The sequence below is a fragment of the Pagrus major genome, chromosome 11, assembly GCF_040436345.1.
Source record: "Pagrus major chromosome 11, Pma_NU_1.0".
Classification (NCBI taxonomy): domain Eukaryota; kingdom Metazoa; phylum Chordata; class Actinopteri; order Spariformes; family Sparidae; genus Pagrus; species Pagrus major.
The window spans coordinates 17,613,731-17,637,612 of NC_133225.1; the positions used below are offsets into that span (position 1 = coordinate 17,613,731).

General features: G+C 39.3%; 2 protein-coding genes across 3 annotated transcripts; one reads left to right on the forward strand and one right to left on the reverse strand.

The window, feature by feature from the left end:
- Window positions 1–3,110: 3,110 nt before the first annotated feature.
- On the reverse strand, window positions 3,111–16,579 carry mfn1b (mitofusin 1b). Of its 2 annotated transcripts, none has more exons than XM_073476186.1 (18): window positions 16,429–16,579; window positions 15,798–15,955; window positions 15,534–15,669; window positions 14,822–14,984; window positions 13,262–13,386; window positions 12,976–13,084; window positions 11,944–12,051; window positions 11,624–11,777; window positions 11,281–11,348; window positions 9,176–9,297; window positions 8,747–8,873; window positions 8,291–8,395; window positions 7,984–8,086; window positions 6,765–6,991; window positions 6,480–6,659; window positions 6,051–6,247; window positions 4,625–4,759; window positions 3,111–4,260 (listed from the first exon to the last, which is right to left on the reverse strand). In XM_073476186.1, the coding sequence occupies exons 2-18, from the start codon at window positions 15,943–15,945 to the stop codon at window positions 4,191–4,193; spliced, it is 2,277 nt and encodes a 758-aa protein (XP_073332287.1). In that variant the 5' UTR covers window positions 15,946–15,955; window positions 16,429–16,579; the 3' UTR covers window positions 3,111–4,190. The 2 variants fall into 2 exon arrangements, with proteins under 2 accessions (XP_073332287.1, XP_073332288.1); XM_073476187.1 differs by having other exon boundaries at window positions 4,109–4,260; window positions 16,536–16,563.
- Window positions 16,580–19,683: 3,104 nt separating this feature from the next.
- Window positions 19,684–23,285, forward strand: plaat1 (phospholipase A and acyltransferase 1). Its single transcript, XM_073477224.1, has 4 exons — window positions 19,684–19,710; window positions 20,190–20,328; window positions 22,340–22,608; window positions 23,184–23,285. The coding sequence occupies exons 1-4, from the start codon at window positions 19,684–19,686 to the stop codon at window positions 23,283–23,285; spliced, it is 537 nt and encodes a 178-aa protein (XP_073333325.1).
- The last annotated feature ends 597 nt before the right edge of the window (window positions 23,286–23,882 follow it).

Consider the following 23,882-nt stretch of genomic DNA (forward strand, 5'->3'; position numbering starts at 1 on the left):
TTTGACAGAGCCAGGCTTGCCGTTTCCTGACATTGTGCTAAGCTTAGCTAGCTGGCAGGTGGCTGTACTTGTTAACAGGCCTGTCACAACAGCTACTTTTTCTTAACCATTTATTTTAAAACTAGCAGCCTGTTAGCTTGGCTTAGCTTAGCACACAGCTGAAAACAAGGAGACAGATAGCCAGGTTCCGTTGAAAGGTTTTAAAAATCTGCTCATTAACACATATCTTATTTGTTTAGCAAAAATGAATGTATAAAATCAACATTCGTCGGACTATTTCTTGGCTAGTAGCAGTAACTTCCTTGAGCGACATAGTCTCTCATCATATTTACACTTCATGGCTTGCCATGTCCTGTCTCTGTACTTAGCTAAGCTAGCTGGCAGCTAGCGGTAGCCCTCTAAGGTATTTGCATATAGGCCTGTCACGATAGCTATGTTTTGTTAACCAATTTATTACCCCAGAAATAAATGTAATTAAAAATATTTTTGTCTTTTAGGAACCATTTTTGCCACTGATGTAATGATATCATATTTAGACACTGGAATTGGAATGTGGAAAAAATGACAAGCCTAAAAGAAGCATAAATTAAATAAAACCACACAACCAAAACAATATATAAAATGTGAAAAACTGTGAAAACCTTTCGGAACTGTCAGAAAAACCCTGCCGGTTATTTTGGCATCATGTTGGTGACATTCTCATGTAAACCATATCAAGGTCAACAACAACTATTGAGGTCATGTACATGGATAGATAAGTCAATAAGAAGTCGATAATGTAATCATTGTGACAGGTCTATGTATCGGACAAACATGAGTGGTATCTTCTCTAACCCTCCTGCAGAAAGCGAATAAGTGTTTCCCAAAATGCCAAACTCTTCCCTTAAACTCTCCCTGTTCTTTCATTCAGCAACGAGCTGTGTGAAATCTGAAAAAAACAAACACCATAGCCCTTAACAGGTGAATAGAGGGTTGTGTGTATTACTAACGGCGACAGGTATCCATTTCCTCACTCTGTGTGTAAATCAGCAGTATTAGCAGCTGGAACCTGGACTAGTAACACTTCTACGTGCCTGTGCAGTTCATTCATCTATGTAGTGCAGTAGACTCATTAATCAAAAAGGTGCTTGACTACATTTACTTTCACATTATTGTTGTATTTACCTGAAGTCTCCTCCAGTGTATTCTCTTAACTACACAACTGATATGGAGCTGTTGAATCAGCTGATTTCACGTTACAGAAATGTCAACATGATGCATTTACAGTGTTGTCTGAGGTACCAAACTCGCAGAAACTGAATCTTTGAATAGTTGGAGTGGTTTGTTTTTTTGGCAGTGAAAGTTGCCATTCTCACATACTGTGCCAACGTCTTAACTTCAAAGAGCAGATGTGAAAATGTCTGATGCACAAGTTCAGGCAGTATTTGAGGACTGTATTTGCACGACTGTCCAGTTTAGTATATGTGAATATGACGAGTTTTAAGTTTCAACAGAGGAGGATTAAAAAAAAAAATCAATGACACCCCACCACTTGAATTGGTCACATGATCACCACCACAGCACCATCACAGAATAAATGCACTGCCCTGTGACTCTACAACCTACTGTTCTGACAATTTGTTTTTGTTTTGATTTTATTTATTGTTTTATGTTTTAAGCCAGTAAAGACCAGGGACTTGGTGCCATGATAATTCTCTTACAGTGCTATTGTGTGAAATTATAATCACTTGTTATTGAATAATTTTTATAGTCTTTTTCACACCAGACCTTTTTTTTGTATTTGTACAGTGGCTTGGTGATACTGATATGTTGCCATGAGTTATTGTAACCAATAAAAAGCTTCTAACCAAGAATACACATCCTGGCTCACTTCCTTTGGAAAACATCAGACTGGACAGAAGTCCAAGTTTTGTGTTTTTTTTTTTTGGTCTTGCATTTCACTGTTAAATGAGTCATTCAAAAACGAGCATTTGAGAAGAAAACGGACCCACTTTTCATTAATGGAAAGCACTGAAACGGTTTAGTTAGCTCTTTAAACTTTAACTGTAAACCTGGCAAACAGATGTACCTATTTGTTGCTTCTTGGCAGAGTAGTCAGCTCTGGACAGAAACTATTTTTACAGTTAATTGACACACACTTTGACAGCAAAGTGTCTTTGTCATACATGTTCGTAAAGGGACAAAATTAAAAACAAACAATAAAACATGAACATCTGGTGTTTGTCTTTAAATCAAAAGCTGAACTGAATTTATATTTGAGTATTTAATATCTACTGATGTTCCATTTTATGTATGATTTTAACTGGTAGAACAAATCATGTGGAAATGGAAATAGAGAAAAGGAAAACAAGTAGATGTTAAATGTTAGGATTGCAGCAGCATTTACTTTGCTTGTACATCATGGCTGTACTATTGAGCTACTTTCCCATAGGCAGGCCAGCCTGAAAGATACAAGAACTGGAAAAAACACGTCCTTGTAGACAATCTGCAGTCATTTAAATTATGAGCTTGAGTTGTTCAGCAAGCAGATGAGGTGCCATTCATCTATTCAAGAAACATTTACATTGTGAGACTGACGCACACTTTTTTTTTTTTATTAATGAAATGATCTGTACACTTGACATTGTTTTCCAGTTTTCTGATGCAGCATTTAAGATGGTTCAAAAGTCAAAAGATAAGTTCACCCAAAAATGAAAATTCATTATCTTCTCACCCCCATGCAGAAGTCCACAAAACACATTTCTGGAGCTTCACAGCAAAACAGTGTTGCAGCGTTCTCCTCAACTGAAGTAGATGGAGACAAACTGAAGCCAAAGATGTTATTTACACCCTCGAAGCACCCACTTCATACGCTTTTAGCTCATCAGTAAAGAGATCGGGTAAAAAATAAATAACTCAGCGGACATGGTAACATTTTTTTCATTTTACAACAAGTCTCCCATCTTCTTCAGTTGTTTAGGGGAGTGCTGCAACAGCAACCTGATGATGAGTAGATAATGACTGAATTTTCATCAGTAAACACTAAAAAGTGGCCCTGTGGAGGTTATCTGTAAACAACAGTCTGAACTCATGTTGACACTCAGTGACTTTCAAGTAACACAAAGAGTCAGTTTTAAATTGTGGCAGATTTAATACAATTGGGCAAATCTGGAGGTATTTCACATTCAAGAAAAAAAAAGCGTTTTTTTTTTGTTTTTTTTTACAAGTGTAGACTGGTGTAATTGTCATTACAAGTCTAACGGGTATAAATAAAACAGGATATTATAAAATATATGAGGATTTCCAAAGCCTTTACTCTATACAGTTACAGGATTTGTAGAAAATAGAACATGAACCTACATTGATTTAAAGACATGCTTTCCCTTTCTACTCAGTAATTCCTCCCAGTGAATTAACGCTAATTAGGTCCTTATAATTCAGAAAAACAGATCTCTTTTATTCTTAAATATATCCATGGTTTGGTGCTAACATACAGCAGATCAAGTGCCTGGACAGATACATACACATAAAACTTCATTTGCTCCACAAAAGTTAGTCAAAAAAGGCATATTCACAGTTAGTGTCAAGTTAGTGTCAGAACATAGCACCCGACCGAGATCAGATCGCCACCCTACGGAGCATCTCTGCACATCGTGAGTCCATTTGTTTGTTGTACAGGCAGTTTTGTTTTACAGTTTTACTGCAGTGTCTCAGGCACCTGAAGCACCTGAGGGCTGAGGAGGAGAAGAGGGGGAAATACTGTCTGGGCCTTCACACTCCTCTGTCCACTAAGAGCGAAACTACAGATTTTTTTTTTGTCATAATTAATTACTGATTATCTTTTTCTTTAAGAAACCGATTAATGCAGAATGTCAAAAAATTAAGGCTTACCGAAAACTGTCAAATAGACTATTTGGTGTGACAAAAGGAAAAAAGTTTTTTTTTTTTTTTTACAAATGACACAAAAGGACCAAATCTTCCTATTTGAGAGGCTGCAGAAGTTTGGTATTCTTGCCCGATAAATGACAAACATTTCATTGATTATCAAAATATCTATAGATTTCTTTTCGGCTTATAGACCAAATCCACGTATCTTTGCAGCTCGACTGTCCACAGAGAAACTGAGCAGTAGTTTAGGTGAAGGGGATCGGGCGCTCTGAGGCGGCTCCTGGCTGAGGAATGACTGGCTCCACAAGAACCAAACTGTGGGCTCACTGCTGAAGCTGCAGGTACTGGTTTGTGAAAGCCTCCAACTGTTTCTCCAGCGCTGTCGCTTTATGTCTGCGGAGGTAACAAACAGATTTGAGTCAGATTTGGACCAACTTCATCTAAAAACACTTCTTGGAATGTAATTTATTTGTTATATCACATTTTCAGAGATTTTCTGTAACATTTAAATTCTGTAGAAAGGGCAGTCAAATGGATATAATGACCAGAACAGATGAGTCATTTTTTGGCAAACATGTAAGGTTACAAATCTTTCAGGAACAAGAAAAAAAACAAAACAGCTAGGATTGACATTTCTGCTGTTCCTGTCGCATCATTCAAATCATCTAGGATCATTTTCCCTAAATTCCAAAACATTCATCTACTCCACATCTCTACCCTTCATGCTGCCCCCAAAGAGAGAAGACGCCGAACTGACCGCAGGGTCTTGGATTGGCTCTGGACAGTCTCCAGCTGATCTATCTTGGCTGTCAGTTGGCAGATTTCAGCCTCCAGCTCTTTCTGCGTCTGGTCCACCTGCTGACAGAGCCGAGCAAAGGTCGTCGCCATCTCCCTGGCAACACAGAGGGCACAGCGTCTCAGTGCTTATTTATTTAGCCCCGTTACAGAGGGGAAGGCAGGGTGTGTGTGAATGAGAAACATTACGAGGAGTCTTTGTCAGTAGGTTAAATACCTCTGACAGAAATTGAGGAAATGGTGATGAACACTTTGATGTCAGACTGAATATGCTACCCTGTAATACACTGGAAGTTATCAATTTCTGATATTCAATCCATTAGTAATATTTTAATGATGAATCTAGTAATGTCACATTTTATACTTTTTATCTGTATTTCATGGTAAACAACAACAAAACTGAACAAGGAATACAAAGTAGAACTGCAGTCGAATGGCAGAAAATTAACTATTCTAAAAAATTGTTACAGTAATTTTTTATTCAATAATGGCAGAAAATGCTGTTTTTTCAGCCTCTCAAATATGGAGATTTCCTGCTTTTCTCTGTTATACATCATATTAAATTGTGATGTATATGTAATGTGTATAAATTTGGTTTTTGGACTGTCAAAACAAGACATCAACTCGGACTCTGAGAAACTGGGATGGACTTTTTCACTATTTTCTGACATATTACTCTTAAAAGTAATTATGACATTAACTGATAATGAAATAATCATTAGTTGCGGCCCTTATATATAACAAAATATATCACAACTGGCTTAAAGTGGAGTATTTCAGGGTGAATTTCACCTTTAACACATCAAAGACAAATTTGGCAGAAAACAAACTTTTCAATAGTTTAATACTTTATAGCATCAAATGACATATAGAGCAATAATTAAATCACTTTCCTGGACTAGCTGTATTGATGAAAATGACTATAAGTCCTGTTCACTTCAACACAGACTGAACAAACTACCAGAAAGCCATGTTAAATTGGACCAAGGTTACCATGAGCACATTTCATGACTGCTCTTTTTAGTTGGGCTGCAACTAAATATTATTTTTATTGTTGATTAATCTTTTGATCGTTTTCATGATTAACTGATTGATCATTCATCCCAGAGCCCAAAGTGATGTCATCTAATTGCCTCCTTTTTTCCACCCAACAGTCCAAAGACTCTTTGTTTACTATAAAAAAAGACAAATAAAAGCAGATTTACATTTAAGAAGCTAGAACCAGCATGTTTGACATTTTTGCCTTCAAAATTACAACAATCAATTTTCGAAATATTCTGCAATTATTTTTCTATCGATCGACTACTCAATTAATCGTTGTAGCTCTACTGTCTAGTTTGTTCTACTATCAAATGAGAGAAATTCTACTGTTTCAGGAGCAAACTCACTGTTGGACCTGGTGGCTACAGTTTGCACTCGTAAAGCTGATGATAAGCTGCAGCTTCTCTGTGGCGTAGTCCACAAACTGCCGCTTCAGACTCCGCTCCTTTGCCTTCGTGGTCCAGGTGAGTCTCTCGTACAGGTACAGCAGGCCGTACAGTGAGGCTGACAGGGCGATCAACCTCCAGCCGACTGCTCGGTACACCTTAAAAAATAAATATATAAACAGAAGCTGAGTAAGCACCCTGACCAGAGCCTGAGAGAGAAATACTTTCAGTAACAGGGACAGTCTGCAGTGACATGAACAGTTTCTTTTGGGTTTGGAATTTGAAGCAGAACGTGACACGGAAATGAGGGAAAACTCATATTGTTAAGGAAAATCATCCCTGAAAAAAACAATATTTTGAAGAGACACTCAATTTCGGAAAACAACATACCACTCCTCCAACGATGACAACGCTCATTGAAGTGCGGGAGGTGAGGGATGCCACGTTGGTTGCCATGGCTACCATCAGGTCCTCCTGGGTCATGAGAGCTGTCTCGTTGTTGGGCGGGGCTATCGTAGAGGGGGGTCCAGAGGATGGTGTACGGGCGACGGGCAACGCTGGTCGAGAGGTCTGAGTGAAAACAGCAGAGTATTAAAAAACTGACCTACTTGACTATATTGTTTGTTTATATGAAAATGATTATCATAATTATGGACATTAAGGACGATATTGCACCTGGAAGTTCTGGTCCACCAGTTTGAGCGCTCTCTGTGCGTTGACAGATCCCAGGAAGCGATGGACTAACGATGTCCAGCCCAAAGTAAACTGAAACTCGATGTTCTCCTGGAAGTCGTTGCAAAGTGTGGCGCAGTTCAGGTCGTAACTCAGGTCAAACTTCCTGCTGGGCACCAGCATGTGGACTTGGCTCTGGAGCGTGGAGGGAAGCAGAGGGAGCATACTCTCTGGAGAGCGAGAAAAAAACATGGAGTGAGAGAATTACAAGAGGGATGGACAGCAGTCAACATAAGTCATGGGATCATCTGTAGCCAAGTTTGTCTTGTAAACAATGTTGTTGAACACTTTAAGGGACCATTTGTCAAAATAAGCACCTATTACTTATGTGTATTTAACAGCTGTTAATCTTTTTTGGGCACTAGAGGGCAGAAAATAACACAAGAATACAGAAACAAAATCAACACATTATCATTGTGGTTTGTGAAGAAAAAAAAGGTAATTTAATTTGAATATTCCTGCTTTATGAAACACCAAAATTTCATAACAGCACTTAAGGGCACATTAACACCTTTCCAACATCAGTCACTGAGCTCAGCTTGCAAGACACAGTGACGTATTTTGTAGCATAATGGGGCACGGGATGATGGCATTCAGTGGGGAGGCTAAATATAGCGCTGGGTGGTGCAGACTGTTGCCAGTGTACACAATAGGACTTGACTAAGTTTAGCAACGCTCTCTAAATGAGCAAAACAATTTTGAGGACTGAAAATGTGAGCTGAGGTCATTTTTTATGAAAACAGGATTTCTTTCTTGGCCTTTAGAGCATGTAAAGGTTGTAAGGAAGTTATAATTTTTGACAACCAACCACTCATATTTAGCTTTTAAGACCTTTTTAAGAGCCTTATAAATGCAATTTGAGACATTTTAATGTCAATTCTAGCAAAAAATTGACCCTGGAGGTCGGTTACCGGAGTTCCAAGCGTTTATTTATCCGGCCCCAGCACGACCCACTCGTGGGTCACCTTTGGTGATGCTCCCGATGTTCCCATGTGACAAGGTGCGACAGCCTTCAAATTCATTATTTTAAATGCACCATTTTCGAGCCAGATCAAAGCATTCACTGAACAGATTTGTTCTTGCCAACTCTTGAAGCAACGATTCAATTCAGTGCTAAGGTGATCTACTTATGTTGTACACATTATGTCTGCAGTTTAGGTACCTATCATGTATTTCTGAGAAGACTGGACAGAAGCGAAGACAGCGTCAGAGCAGCGGTAGGCCAGGTTCTTGCCCATCCCCTCCTCCACGTGAGTCAGCAGCTCCTGCCAACAACAACAGGAGTAAGAGGTCATACAGAATGCAGTTATAAAAAAAGAGGGACCAGATGTGTCACTCTGGCTTCTAGTTTAAGAGCATTAAGCTGGTAAGACTGTTTGGTAATCACCAAAGCACCTCAGATTGCTGCCCTGGAAGGTTTTGCCCTGGAAAGTTTTGATGATGAGGAAATATTCTGCGCCTCGACTTACAGCTTTGTAGATCTTGAGGACGTGTGGCGAGGGGTGGAAGTCAGTGTGGAACTCGTCGACGATGACGTGGAGGCGGCAGATCTCCTCTTCCATGGCGCTGGATACCTGGACAAAACACAACCAGAGTTTTCAGTCAGCTATAGTACAGCAGAACAGGAGTAGGCAGGATTGCTGTGTCATTAGAAGAGCGTCTTTTGTTTTTTTCTGATGGAAAACCACTGCACCCAGCTGTAGTATCAGAGGTAGTTATATGGTAGACATTAAGGTGAAGCTCTTTCAGAATCGAGCTCAGACGAAAAGCTGATTAACTGATTTGTCCATTAATAAAAAAACTAAGAAAATTGATTAATAGTTTAAAAAAAGCAAAATGCCTAAAATGAGCTGGTTGCATTCTATCCAAAGGAGATCTTAAACAGGACATGAAATAGTCCTTCCACCGGTTGTCGACTACATTACCTTTGTCGCTACATCTTCACTGATGGACTTGATCTTTTTCTTGATATCATCAATCAGCAAGTTGAGCTGATTCTTGACAAACTCCAGCCGGTCCATCTGATACTCTCTGTCCTCTAGGGCCGCCACTCTGAAGCAGCCAACAGGAAATAAAGTCACTAATGCAAAGTATAGACGCACTATGGAAAGGAGAACTTCTGAGAAATCCACTAATATTTACAGCATTTACTACTTCATTTATCTCTCCATTATTACACAAAGTGCCATTGATATTACTTTCTCAGAGGTTTCATATATTACCTCGATAAGCCCTTCATGGTGCTGACAAAAGGAGATGACATCACTCTGACAATATCAAACTTTAATCTCTATCAATACACTTCCGCTAACGGAGTAGTCTGGGGAACAAAAAGTACGGAGCAAGATACTCACCTCTTCTCCGCCGCCTCGATGTTGATGGCGTCCATGATGCTCTTGACTTTTTCTGTGATCTGCTTGGCCCTGATAGTGTGCTGCTCAAACTTTGTTTTCACTGCTGACTGCGAGATACACTCCTGCGAGGCCATAACACACAAGTTACTGTGACAGCTACAGGGGCTGCTGCTGGATAGGGTGCGTGAATTCGCACGCTACCAGGGACGAACAGAGGACAAGATACACACCTGCTACTTTAACTTAGGAGAAGGAAAGAAATGGAAACACAGGTGTGAGAATGACAGCAGCAGAGTGTGTATCTTGTGTCCCACAGCCTTCATATTTGAAAGTCACAGCAATGTGTTGATGAAGCCTCAGCAAAATTATAAAAAACATATCAAGTTTGTACAATCAAGAATGCAGTGAAAGAAACAAAACAATGCTGTAACATGTAAAAGAAGGAATTGTGTGTCATTTTGGGATAAATTATATTATCGCGTGTTCGATGACTTAACGTTTTTATCTGATAGATGCTGTTCTTTGAATTTAAACAGTGGCGTCATGATTTCAGAGACAAACTCATGACTACCCTCTCATGACAGCGTATCAGAGGTGTTTTAAGTTACTGCTAACGCAAACTGAACGTTCCCTACTGCTGCTGCTGCTTCACATTAAAGCAGCAGCAGCAGCAGCAGCAGCAGGAAACATGATATCACTATCCACAATATTTAAATCAAAAATGCATCTACAAAACATGACAGTGGTCACTTTAAGCGTTTTTTGTCAGCAAAAAAGTTTGGATGTTTCAAAGGCACTTAAGGAACAAGCTGTGACCGACTTCACACCTTCAACTTATCAGCAAGTTAACCTACTTTACTGTGTGCTGCTGTAATGAGGAAAAGTACTTGAGCTGTATGCAGCCTGAAATCAGGTTGCTAATGACATGATGGAAAAGGTAAATTCTCCTTTTAAAAATAAGAGTTTGTTTTACTTGCACTGTAAACAGATACACCTGTTGCTCTTCTGTTGTAAGTCTGATAAAGTAGCTGCTCAACAACTGCTCGCTGCTCTAAGAATTATGGGACGTGTAGTATTAGACCAAACTTTCTGTTACCACGGTAATCACAGGTGTTGCAAAATCAACCAGGATTGAAATCTTGAGGATTAAAATAATAATTTCCTCCCAGGATGAACACAATTCACTTCCTGCTAGTTAACAGGATGCAACAAAACACACAAACACATAGAAAACTCAACAATCAAAATTGTTAGGACAAAACAAAACCAACGCAGAATGAAAACAAATGGATGCCCTCGCCTAAGTGAATCTAGACTTCAGCAATGAAGACGCAGGTTGATGGGAAAGGCACAGTGATTGGTCTAGAATGCCCTGAGGGGCCGCCAGCTTCACGTGCATGGTTGGTGGCGAAACCTGTTCACTAAGTCAGGCTTGACAAGGTGGCTGCTCATGTTAACCGTTACTGTTAGCAGAGGGACTTTGGTTGCTTCTCCTTTTATTCAGTTTCTTTTACCATGCAATAATCTCAAACAGACTCTTTCACAAACATGCACACACACGCAGGCAATTTAATTTCTCAGAGTAGTATTTCTCAAAAGCTGGAACAATCAAGTTAGCTCTGGTTCACAGCCTGATAAAGCAGCCGCTGTCTGTATTTCTGAAAACGATAACTGAAAACGATTTCCTCACTTCTCATACAGGGTTCCTTCACATTTTCAATCGCAAAATCTTTTCCATGTTGTGGAGGAACCCTGCCCACAACAGTGATTCTCTCTCCAGCTGTAACCAGTGGCAGCCAGGCAACGTCAACAAGATTTGCTTAGCTCTTCCAACCGCAGCAGTGTTTATCAGCTTTATCAGCCTCCTGTAGTTTTTGCCTTGACACTGATTTCACCTCAGAGTTACAATATGACTGTTGAGATGTCTTTTGGCAGCAAATATATCAGTCTAATCACATGTGTGCCAAAATATATGAAAACGGCTTGATTCTTTTGAAAATGTGTCCCTCTGGTTTCAGACACAAGATAGATTTTGCCTTGAGAAGTGGGAATAAAAACATTTGAAGATATGGAGAGTACTCTGACACAAGCACACACAAACCGACCTCAAACCTCCTCTCAAAGCTCTGGAACTCCTTCAGTCTCTCCTGGAAGCCCTCAGCCAGAGCTCCACCTGTTGGATGAAATAATCACATTGCGAGTAAAATGAAAAATTCTTTAACGACTTGCATCAGCACAGACTTAAGACACACTTAAGTTCTGACAATGACCCTAAAAATGTGTTGATCCCCAGTATCCAAATGTAATGTAAACATTCAAGATTCAAGTTGATTGCAATATGGTTTGATAAACAGCATATACGCTGGTTGTGAATGATTAAAAACAAGTGAACACTGTTTCTCCATCCTCCATAAATACAGCCTTATCAGCGGTAATGTGAAGCCTCACCTGTTTCAGGCATGCCCTGTGCACGCTGCATGCGGGAGTTTAGCACCTCTTTGGCGGACACAAAGAAAATGCGGTTGGGTGCCTGATCGCGGTCCACAACCTTCAGCTCCTCTACCAGGAAGTTCACACAGCGGTCTGTGTGCTGCTTTCTCACCTGGAGGAAGACGTGTCGCATTATATGATGCGCTGTTTTTTGTGATTTTATATTAACAAAATAATAGTGAAAAATATATATAATATGGATAATTGGCTATAATCAGTTCATAAAATACCATCTTAAAAGGTTATGAGATCAGAAGCAATAAAGACAGTTTACTCACATCCTCCATGTATTCTGGTTCGTTTGCTGAGGCGTCCCAGCGGTTGTTGAGGATGAAGATGTTGGGCTTTGACAGACGTTCGTTCACTTTGTGGAAGAAGTGCTTTTCCTAGATGATGACGGGTGGAGAGTGATCGAGTGATGTTTAAGTTCTCTCAAATCTTATGAAATAAACAAAATATACATTTAATATGTTCTCTTTTTCTCTCAAATAACTGAAAAGACTTCTTATTTTCTAGAAAGCTGCCAAAAAAACACCATGTTATTTGTAATGTTAGTTTTGACACAATACAAATGAAAGGACTCTTAACTTCTTGTTGATTCATATTCAGTGCCTATATCAAATGTATTTACTGTACATCCCGTGGCTGGCTCTATCCATGAACACAGACTTTAATTTTGTTTTTGTCCACTTCATTTTCAGCAAGACAGCAGAGTCGGTGTTGTAACATGGATACAAATGTTCAGGGTTTGCACAACCAGATTTGGCAGGACACATTTTTCCTACTTGATAATCTTATAATATTTACATAAAGCCTGGGTTCATTTCCATTGAATAGCCCAGAGAGGGGAATTTGTGTTTGCTTTCCCTTTAAGAGCTGCTGCCGGGTTAAGGAGCTCTGTGATTGACTGTGTCCAGCTTCACATTGCATGAATGCCTGAGCTGAGAGAAACAAAAGTGGGGCCTCTGTGGCTAGATACAAACACAGGCAGCCACATCCTCCACTCTGTAATCAGCTCTGCAGAGAAAACATCAACACTGACCCTTTGAGTACACTTAAGTGGCTGACACAACAGAAAACTTACGTTGTTTGTTATTGTGGTGTGTTATTACTAGTTTAGACAATATCAATGAGTGATGCAAAGCTTTTTTTCAAGTTATGATTCCTGGCTCACCCTGCAGGGGAAATTTCAGCATCGCCAATTAATCCCTGATGTAAAATACAAAATTTGTCAAACCTAACTACCAACATATAATAAATTCCACAGGATATTGGCCTGACGTGAGATTCATGTGGATCAGAGGCATTACCGTGTTCATCAGTGTGGATTCAGAGTTGGCCACCAGCACAAAGACGTCGGCATCCAGACAAAACTTGTCAATCCAGCTGTCCAGTTGTGATGTGACGTCTGTTCCTGGGCTACAGCGGAGTAGAGGAGTCAAGAAAAACATATTAAACATAATAAGAAAATGTCCATTTGAGCTGATTCTTTGGAAATCACTGGCTTTATCTGTGTTAACCCCACTAGAAAAACTGCGACATTGATATTTACAAACTTGTCCAGATTGTTTACATGTGTTTAGAGGATCCTGTTACCTGTCTACAAGCACCAGGTCGTCTCGAAGGAGAGCGCACTTGGTCTTTGGCCAAAACACACGGACGAGACAGCCGGCGTCCAGACTCTCATCCATGTGGAGAGCATGAGCCAGCTGGTTTACAGTCTGCAGAAGAGACATAAACAGACTGACGTTATGTTGTCCACGTAATAACTTGTCTTCAATGTAAAACCACCTTGCAGCTATAAGAGTTATCGTCCTGTTAACTTTATGAATTTACAATAAAGTAAATATTACCTACCGATATATTTTGATAAGATTTTCCCTTTAATTGTAATAATCATGACTTTTCTTAAGTCCTCAGGTTGTATGTGATTGAGCCCAGGAGAAAATATTTTATTACTTTTTAGTGAGAAGTATTTTTACTACGCTGAAAGGAAGACTTCAGTACTGGAAAGTATAGCTTACAGTATCAACCAATAAGGTAATAATGTTTAACGGTGAAATGTTATTAGGTATTTTCTATTAGAAATGTATTACACTACCAGGATTTGTATACTATCAGCTAAAATTAACCTTGTCGTCCAAACATTAACAGCTATTAGAGTTCTTTCCACAAGAAAACCTACATGCACATCTGACACTCCAGACAGTCAAGTCAAGAACACATTTAAAAACAACAAACATTGATTAAGTGCTTTACAAGGAGATTACATAAAACACTTGAATTTCCAAATTCGAAATTCCGTGTTAATTGCCAGACACGACAATGGAAAGGCACAGGAACAGCTTCATTCAGTTCAGTTGGTTAAAGTTCAGAGAGAGTGAAGTCTCTCACATCAGGCTTTCAGTTCAGACACCTGACACCACTGCTAATATCCTGCATACCTGTGTCTGTTAACACGGCCGCAGGCTCATGTGGCATTTACGTGATTTAGGTTTGGAAAATTAACACAAACTAACAGCCGAATGGAAACACAGAGCTGACATGCATCCCTTTATTTTACTGTTGACATAACACTATTACAAACTTGAAAAAGATGTATTTATTATTGATTTAGATAAATAAACTACTTCTGACAGAACTATAAATACAACCTGTAGAAAAGTCAGTATAAAGATACAAGCTTGGCTCTGTTATTAGGGTGAGGAATTAACCTTATCAGCTTGTACACTCAACAGCGTGACCCATTTGAGTAAAACAACACTTCCACAACAACAACAACAAAAGATCTCATCATTCTGGCTGCACTCAGTCCAACACCAGCAAACAGAGAAATGTGAGAAATGCAACTTGACTTCCTAGATTTCAAAACAGTCATTATCAGTGTATTGAGTGACAACTGATTAAAGGCAACAGATGGTCTGATTAGTGAACAATGGCAGATTCTGGTGTGTGTGTGTGTTTGTTCAACCTTATCATCCTTTGCTCTAGCAGAAGTACAAAGTATTCTTCAATAGTTGAGAACAAGCTGCCCAGAGCAGATCCCAGACATCAAAATGTGTAAATATATGAACGGAAGACAGACGAATGCTCATACAAAAACAAACAGTGTGAACCAAACCCTTCTTGTAAAGTGGTTATTCAAATAAAATTTACCTTGATGCTCTTCTCCTCATCAGAGCCCTCCGTCTTGAGGTAGGCCTTGTCCTCATCAGTGCCCTCCACACTCAGGAAGCAGTTAGTTGTGTGACCAATCCCGCTGGGCAGCACACGGTCCCTCAGCATGGCGTTGACCACTGTGCTTTTACCATTACTGGTCCTAGAACCGGACAAAACAGACACTGGCTGAATGTGGAACCAAATCATTTGCTCATAATTCAAATTACTCTCAAAACGGACACATGTCAAGACCTAAGATGATGCATCCACAAATATCGCTTGCACGTGGGTCAAACTGAGTCACTTCCTAGTTGCCTGCGACAGGAAACGTTATCAGTGTGAAAGGTTCAAGAGACTTATGTGAAACTCTAGCTTGCTGCTGAATCGGGCAGTTTTCTCCGACACGTCCTTCTATTGCGTTTTGGATTTTAAACCTATAATTAGCGTCAGCACAGAGGACAACCTGATTCAACTAGTTTGAAATCAATTACACAGGATGACTGGGTTGACTGAACAACGTCACTTCAATGACACAGGTCAAATTGATGACAGAAAACAAAAGTGAAAGCAAAGCTGCCACATGAATAATGAGGGGAAGGACTCATGTAACTCACACATCACTACAATTATGTCAGTAAAGTGTTGATAACGATGTTCTTTAGAGGATTACGTAGAAGTCTGGTGCTTTTATAAATGATGATAAATTTACCTGCCAAAAAAGGCCACTTTCATGTGTCTGCGTGCCAGCACCTCCTTAATGACAGCAAGTTTATCAGCATAGGACTGAATCTCCAGCTTCTGATCCTGGCTAGAGATGTTCTCCAAAGCTTTATTCCCACAGGTTTCTGTCCCAAACAACACAGACACCATGAGCCAGAGAGAGATGACTGACAGATGGTAAATAAACAAGATGCTCACGTGAAAAGGAGCATTGCCTTACCAGAGGTGAACAGAGCCAACCAAAACACCTCACCTTCTACAAAGTCTGACGTCTCTTTCACATAGTTGAGGAGTTGTTCAAACACATCGCTTATGGTCTTCTTGGCAACAACAAAGTGCTTGAGAGGGGAAAACTCCCCCCGAGCTGAATCCGTCCGTGTGAGTGGAGGGGCAGCAGCCATGGTGTTCAATCTAAACACACAGAGGGGTCAAAAAGGGCAAACACATAAATAAGACAGTTGGTCATAAATCATTCTGTTTGGATCAAGCTAGATGACTTATTTTAACCATACACTGTTCTTATTTTCAGGCAGGTTAGGTTAAGTAATAACCTGCATGCAAGCAGCTGAAACACGTTAGCTAACATTCAGTTATGGAACTGCAAGTGAAGACACAAGTTAGCAGTGACATCGTGCAACTTCATTAAGTCAACTTAAACAACATGACACATGAGAGTGACGTACTTTGTCTATACAGATAACGGTGTATACATGTGTTAACCTGTTCCCTGACTACTTATTATTAACGTTTGAAAATCTTATGTTAAACGAGCGGACACATGCGGCTGCCAAACAAGCTAACAGATTAACTGAGCTATGTTAGCTAACGTTACTAGCGGCGGCAAATTAGCATTAGCACAGCTAACTAGCGGGGTTTTTTCTCACCAGTCTTTCGACAGACAGTGTCCTCTTCTCATAACATAAACAATATTGATCGCTACACTCAAATCCCTTCCCTCGCTGATAGATTACTTGCTGTCAGTCTGGCTAACCTTCTGTTTGTATCCCGTAATGGCACCGCTGTCAAGTTAGCGATAGCAGCCAAAAGGCTTCCGGGATACATTTCAAAATAAAGGTCCGATTGCCCTGAGTTGCTGCGTTTGACATTGTGCCACGAAGGCGAGGATTTGAATGTGGCTGGATGAGATTCTATCGTAGTTTCTGCTGACTTGCATATGTTTTAAATAGCCGTGGAGGTTATCTGTAAAACTCAACTGATTCACCCTTGCTTGTAGTTTTGATTTGTCCCTGTATCTATAATTTGTAAGGTACCACTACTCAAAATCTGTGAGGGATATTGGTATATTTCATTGTTTCTATTGATTGTTTTTTGAATGTGTTTTGCAATTTCGAGTTACAACAGGCTTTTATATTTAGTCTATAAATGATTATGCGAACACTTTGGAATGAAAGGAAACAACATAAACAACAACAAACATCAAAAAAGGTATTTTCTACCAACAAGGCAGTACAATAGAAAATAATACATAGACCAAAAAAGTGTCAGGCTGAAGTTACAGCTTATTGCTGATTTTTATATAAATACACAGTTTATTGAATGTCAGTAGTACAATCAAAGAATTATTTTACACACATACACAACATACACACAATAGTTGTTCATTTAATATTATTAAACAGTGTTTTTATACTTACAAAGCCTGCTACACAAGATCATTTTCATCCCTGTCCCTCTGACACACTGTACTATCATTGTTTTTATTTTCCCGGTCTATTTGATTTTGCAACTAAAAGCATCTTACTTCCTGCTCTGTTCAGATTCCCTGACGTCAGCTTGACGCTGCTGCTTCCAGCTGCCCTTTACGAAGTGGGGGCGGAGACAAGTGACGTCAGCGTGGCTGGCAGCAGCCAATCATTGTGCAAAGAATGCATCCAACCCCTGAGATCTCCTTTAATGCAGCTGGCGCTCAAGTCCAGTTTATAACACCAAGGGCGTATTTAATTACATACAGGACAGATTTACTGCCTGGTAAGCATAACAGATAATAATACTCTCATATTATGCAACTAAGTACATTTACTCAGCACTGTACAAGTACAATACAAAATAGTACAGTACAATTTTGAGGTACTTTTGAGTATTTCTATTTTCTGCTACCAACTTCTTCAGAGCCAACATAGGGCATTTTTAGATTAATTTGTTTTATAGTCAATGAGATTTAAAAACAAAACAACACTGATGCAACACTGAAAAATGCAGAATACTGGCTCTGATCATCGACCAGGCCGATTATAAGTCAACCCACGTTATGCAGTATATACAGTACATACATGAAAATATATGGATGATTTACTTTTATTTACACTTATGATACTTAAGTACATTTATTGCCAGAAAATGACTTTAAGTGCATTTAATATCATATGCTTTAAGGCTTTTACCCAAGTACTACTCTTATGCTTGACTTTCCCTTTTTACCAAAGTGATATTATAACATGGTATTTTTACTTTTACTCAAGTATGACATTTGGGAACTTTTCATATCACTAAATATTACATATAATTATTATGCAGAATAGAAAAAGAAGAAAAGTCTGTTTCCTCTCCATTAAAATCTTCCATAACTGTCCCTACCATACAAGAGTACTGTCCACCTATCCATCAATTTATCTAGACGTGTTTTTTTTCAGGGTTTGCAAGGGACTGGAGTCTATCACATGGACAGTTACTTTAGACATTTTCCATCAGGCTTGATGGGAGAGCTTTACTTTCTCTAGCTCTCTTTTAAAAAACATTTCTTTCATACATTCAATTTTGAAGAAATAACAGACACATTACAGGCTGTTTTAATGAATAAATGAACGTGCACATGGGCTGCTACACTAAAGTCACCTCTCCAAGCAAAGAGACCACACACCATTCAAATGAAACCAGTCATGTACGTGCTGCCTTTACAAACCCCACAATAACTCTTATTCAGGATAGCAGCCTGTGAATGGGACAATACCAGAGAGGAAACGCCTCTCTGTGTGTATGTGCGTGTGTGACCTTAGCAACTCTTGCAAACTGTCATCATCAGTCAGAGCAGCGGACACTGAAATACCTCCACTGGGACCTCCAGCGTCTGGTTTGGGATATTTGGCAACCTTTTGTCATCTCAGAAAACTCAGAATCGATCTCTTTCTGTTTCTCTATTCTTGCTGGATTTTTTTTTTTAATGGTTATGTGCGGATTTATGATGGAGAATTAAAATGGTGAGGAAGAAAAAGCTGCTGGTGTTTGAGTAAGTATCACACTTGTATGCATTTGTGTTGACTGTTTGAGCCTCTGACATGAAGGCTTCTCACCGCTTCAATAAAATCACATTAATAATGCTCTAGCGAGAGACTTTAAAGGTGTTTATGACACCTAATATTGAAGTTTTATGTGGTATTCCTAGAGAATGTTTTGTATTCACAGTAACAAGTCTACACAATGTAGACAAAATACATAATATAGATATATTAGAGTACGTTTTTATGTTATAGTGCTGATGGAGTTTTGGATTGGTAAAATAATATGTGGCTTTCTTTTCTCAGCGTGGCTTCAGTGTCATACATTAATGATGAGATGGATATACTCATTGCTCTCCTGGGCAGATATAGATTTCATCCCATACATGTGTGATCCAAACTAAACCCCTGTCTCGGTGGAATAAACGCAAAATCTTGCCATTTTAACCTTTTGAATCATTATCTGAGGCGATCCAAAGATGTTGTGGAAGCGATACAAGTTCACGTTTTGGGGGCTGATCGTTTCTATGTGAAATCACCTGGGCACAAACTATTTTTCTGTCAGCTTCCCCATTGTGTCGATGCCATTGTGGCAGCACAGGTGACACAAGAGCTTGTGTGTGTATTGTCTGTGTGTGAGCTGGTGTTTTGTCTGTGTGCGTATGTATGGGCACCCTTTACATTGAACCATCCCATCTAGCATTCTCTCTCTCTCTGGGAATTTAGTTTTGACTCTTGTCTTACCACAAAGTAAGTTGGAAAAATGTACAAAATATATATATATATATTTCAGAGTTCTTAGATAGACATTCAGTGATCTGTCAGTGGGTTCAAAGCAGTTTTGTTGTTTGTTTTTCCCGTCTGTGTTTTCTTTTCTTTTTAGAATTTGTGGAAGCATGATGTGGGATGGATAAACAACAACAAAACTCTACTGTAAGTTGGCAGAACGGCTGTTAGTATGATTTAACGGTGTGTGTTTTTATGACGGGCTAACGTGGATATCTAATGATGGAAAATGAATGACCCTGTTGATCTCCCCTTTGAAAAGAGGAATGTGTGTAAGACAGCGGTCGTTTCAAGAGTCTAACTAAAGCTATGTTTCCATAATTTAGTAAGTAATCCAGCATTTGTAGCTGGTTTTAAAAGGCTTTATAGAAAAGTAAGATTTTCATTTTTTATAAATGTATTCAAGTTTGTAATCACATTGCATCAGATGTTTCATGACAACAGTAGGAAATAATTTGGTGTAACTTTTAATTACAATCATGCCATCGTGTAAACATCCTCATCTTAGAACCAAATGTCTTTTTTTTTATAACAGGCACATTCAAGGTGTGCATGTTTTTCATGACAGCAATTCATGTGTGAGAAATGTACTTTTATCTACCATATCTGTGTGTGTTTGTGTGCAGATGGCCTCTAATGACCCTGAGCTTCCTGACCCCTATGCTGACCCCCAGCCTGGTGACCTCATTGAGATCTTCAGACCGGCCTATCAGCACTGGGCTCTCTACCTGGGAGATGGTTACATCATCAACTTGACTCCTGTCGGTCAGTAGGAGCCTCCAAGAGACGAGTTAAACCGGCAGAGCTAAGTTAAACGAAAACAAAGCCGTACCTCTGACAACACGGGCTGATTCTGACACACTTCGACTCGAATGGTGCAATTAATGAGTCTGCAAATTAAAACTCAGTAAACAAGAAACTAGCTGCTCTCATCCAGCTGTTTTTACCTTCCTATCCCCGACAGGTCACATGCTTAAAGTCCCACTCCACCCAAAAAATGTGTCTTATGTGCAGATTTTCACATTCATTGCTTAAAGTGCACATTTTCTCTGTGTTCATTGAAAGCCTGATTTTAAGAGGCGGGCCTATGAGCATGATCTGTGACATCACAAATAGTTTGGAAGCCAATCCTGATCCAGTATTCAGCAAACACAAGCGTTGATGTGGAAACTTGATGCCACACAGACTGAGAATGAACTTTACAGTGAAGTAGGAGTAGGGACGGGAAACATTTTATGGTGGACCATGACAAACAAAACATACAATTAGTTGATCATGCTGATTTTTAATATGGGGATAATCCAAATAGCTTGAAAAAGCTGTCCATCTCGCTGACGTCCAGTGCTTTATTGGTCCCCTGATTAATTATTTTATTTTGCACATTGCATCTCCCACAAAAACAAGTTAATTACTACAGATTCCAAACTAAAGAATGACATGGAGGTGAAGTTACCACCATTTATTTATCTTTATTCGTGCATGAAGACCTTGTGATTTATGATGACTTTAAGATTCTTAAGATTTTTTAAGATTGTTTGTTTTTCTGTAATGCCATACAAATATTTGCTCCCGAACAAAATGTAAGGTTAAAGTGATTCCAGTATGTTTTGAGTGCAATTTTAGTTTTTATTTTAAAGTTTTTAAGAATATTTTGAAGACTAGCGGATACTATCGTGAATTGCGCTCATGTTGAACAGGATAATCGTGGCATGAAATTTTCATATCGTCCCATATCTAAGTACGAGACATTTGTGTCCAGCAGTTAATAAGGAAGAAGCAATAGCTGCCATTTTAAAGATTTCAATGTAGTTATTATTCTTTCTTTTCTAGAAAAAACATGACCAATGCTGTTGTACACGTGTGGAGGGGATCTACGGTAGTTTAGACACCAGCAGTCAGATGTAGATTGATTTGAAGCACTTTCCTCCTGCAGCCTGTTTAAAGATATTTAAAGTCACAACCCCATCGCAGGAAAAACACCCCTTTAAACAGGATTATGGCTTGGCAGTGGCGAAAAGTAACTAAGTACATTTACTCAGGCTTCAGTTGGGAACCTTTGTCATCACCTCCCTTTCTCCTTGTGTTTCCTGTCTGTATCTCTACTATCTCTAATGCAACATGTTAATAATATTATTTTTGGAGGAAAAATGCAGTATCTTGAATGAAGGACCTTTACTTTAGTTTAACTTTAATTTTAGATTGTTGTATATACATTTACTGATGAAAAGGACCTCAACACTTATTCCACCAATGTGGTTTGGTTTGAATCTCCTGAAAACTTGGGTATTATTCTATAACATGAACAATTTGTGACTAAAATAGCAAAGCTAAGCATTCTTAGATATATAGTTTATAGTTTTTTTAGTTTTACGCTAAAAAAAACTCAACATGTCTTCTGTCAACTGTCTTCATTTTCTGAATATTTCCAATTCTGAATTGTCCTAAAGCCCTCAGTGTATTACAGATTTAGGTAAAAACACTGATCCATTTTTGATAAAATGATGATTAAGCTGTCTGCAGAGGACAAAGGATAATCAATCAACTCTTGTCCTTTCTGTCAATTTGGATTATATAATATCTGAGTTGCAAAAACAACTGTCCAAGTGGCAAGGATCCAAAAATGACTTTGGGATCTGTTAGTTGTCTCCTCATCACATTCCTTACACAGTATCTCATCTTGGCTATATTTTCCTTAACCTGCAAGATTCTTTTGGGAAACACTTCATCCAAGATAATCTTGTGACTCTCATCACACTTAGTCTCTCCTCTTCTCCAGATGAGAGTGCGGCAGCCGCCATGTCCAGCGTGAAGTCCGTCTTCAGCCGGAAGGCAGTGGTGCGCATGCAGCTGCTGAAGGAGGTGGTGGGAAGCGACTCGTACCGTGTCAACAACAAGTACGACCACAACCACACGCCCCTGCCCATCTGTGAAATCATCCAGCGATCGCAACTCCTCATTGGCCAGGAGGTGTCCTATGACCTGCTGGGGAACAACTGCGAGCACTTTGTTACCCTCCTGCGCTACGGGGAGGGGGTGTCCGAGCAGGTCTCTCACTGTTTATTTTGTTTCTGTCTCTTGTGTCACCAAGGCAAAATACTAACCTTTCACTCAGCGTACCACAGCGAACGATGAGTCCCAAACTACCGTCATATTACTTTAGAAGAGACTTTGTTTGACACAGCGGCAGATTAAAGTAAACCTTACCTTAAAATAAATCTAACATTTACTTTGTAATGCACTGTGTTACTTTCTGGACTGCTTCTCTGTGGAAATTTCAGCTCTCTCTGCGTTGTTCTCAGGTCAACATGACTGACCTCTGTTGGTCTGCAGTGGTTTGATGGAAAAATAGTGTACTAACCCTTTAAATGAGTGTCGCCAGAACTTTTCCCTTGCAGGTTCAAAACTGAGGCTTAAAAGTGGGCCCCGGGCCAAAGGCAAACACCTGTTGTATTGTAAAGTACTGTTGAGGAAGAATTTGCCACCTGGCACTAAGATACCAAGTTCCCTTCCTTGACTGACTTCTGGTGCCCAGATTATGAAAAAACAATTAATAACTAGGTACCCTATTTTAAGATCATTTTTACCTCAAGAAATAAAATGAATCCTCCTTGTCTCCACAGGCCACACGGGCCATTGGGGCCATCAGTTTGGTGACGGCTGCAGCCAGTGCCTTCTCTGTCCTGGGACTGATCAACACACGATCCAGAAACAGGCCTTTCTGACAGCTGTGTTCTTCACTGAAGGGTGTTGTCTCCCGACATTCATGCAGCTGTGATTTCAAAAGAATTAAATAAACTATTAATGAAAATGCAAATGAATCTGTTCCTTGTTTATTAACTAGCCTCACAAGAATATCACATACTAAACAAATAAAGTAATAATAATCATTTTGATGTTTGGTCCCTGTTAAAGTGTGAACTTATTGATAGATGTCTTAAAACCTGCAGGAGTAAAAAATTAAAATATCTGCATGGCTACAACTGGGTAAGAGAGAGTCGGCTTGTGTTTTTGTGATTTCGGATGAAGCAGCCCTTAACTGCACCATCATGTATCATTTAGTACCGTCAGCTGTGATGTAACTAAGTGGTTTACTCAAGTACTGTATTCAAAGGTGCACTATATGAAGTTTTGGTGGAAGGAATATTTCTCCGAGAAGTGTTTATTCAGTTATGGTAATAGGATCAAATAAATATCTTCAGAAAAACAAAAAAAACAACTAACTAGATAAACTAACTTTCTTCATTTTCATGACTAAATAATCAAAATAAACAAACTGACCTTAAAGGACAACACAATCTCATACTGTTTTACTTTGTTTA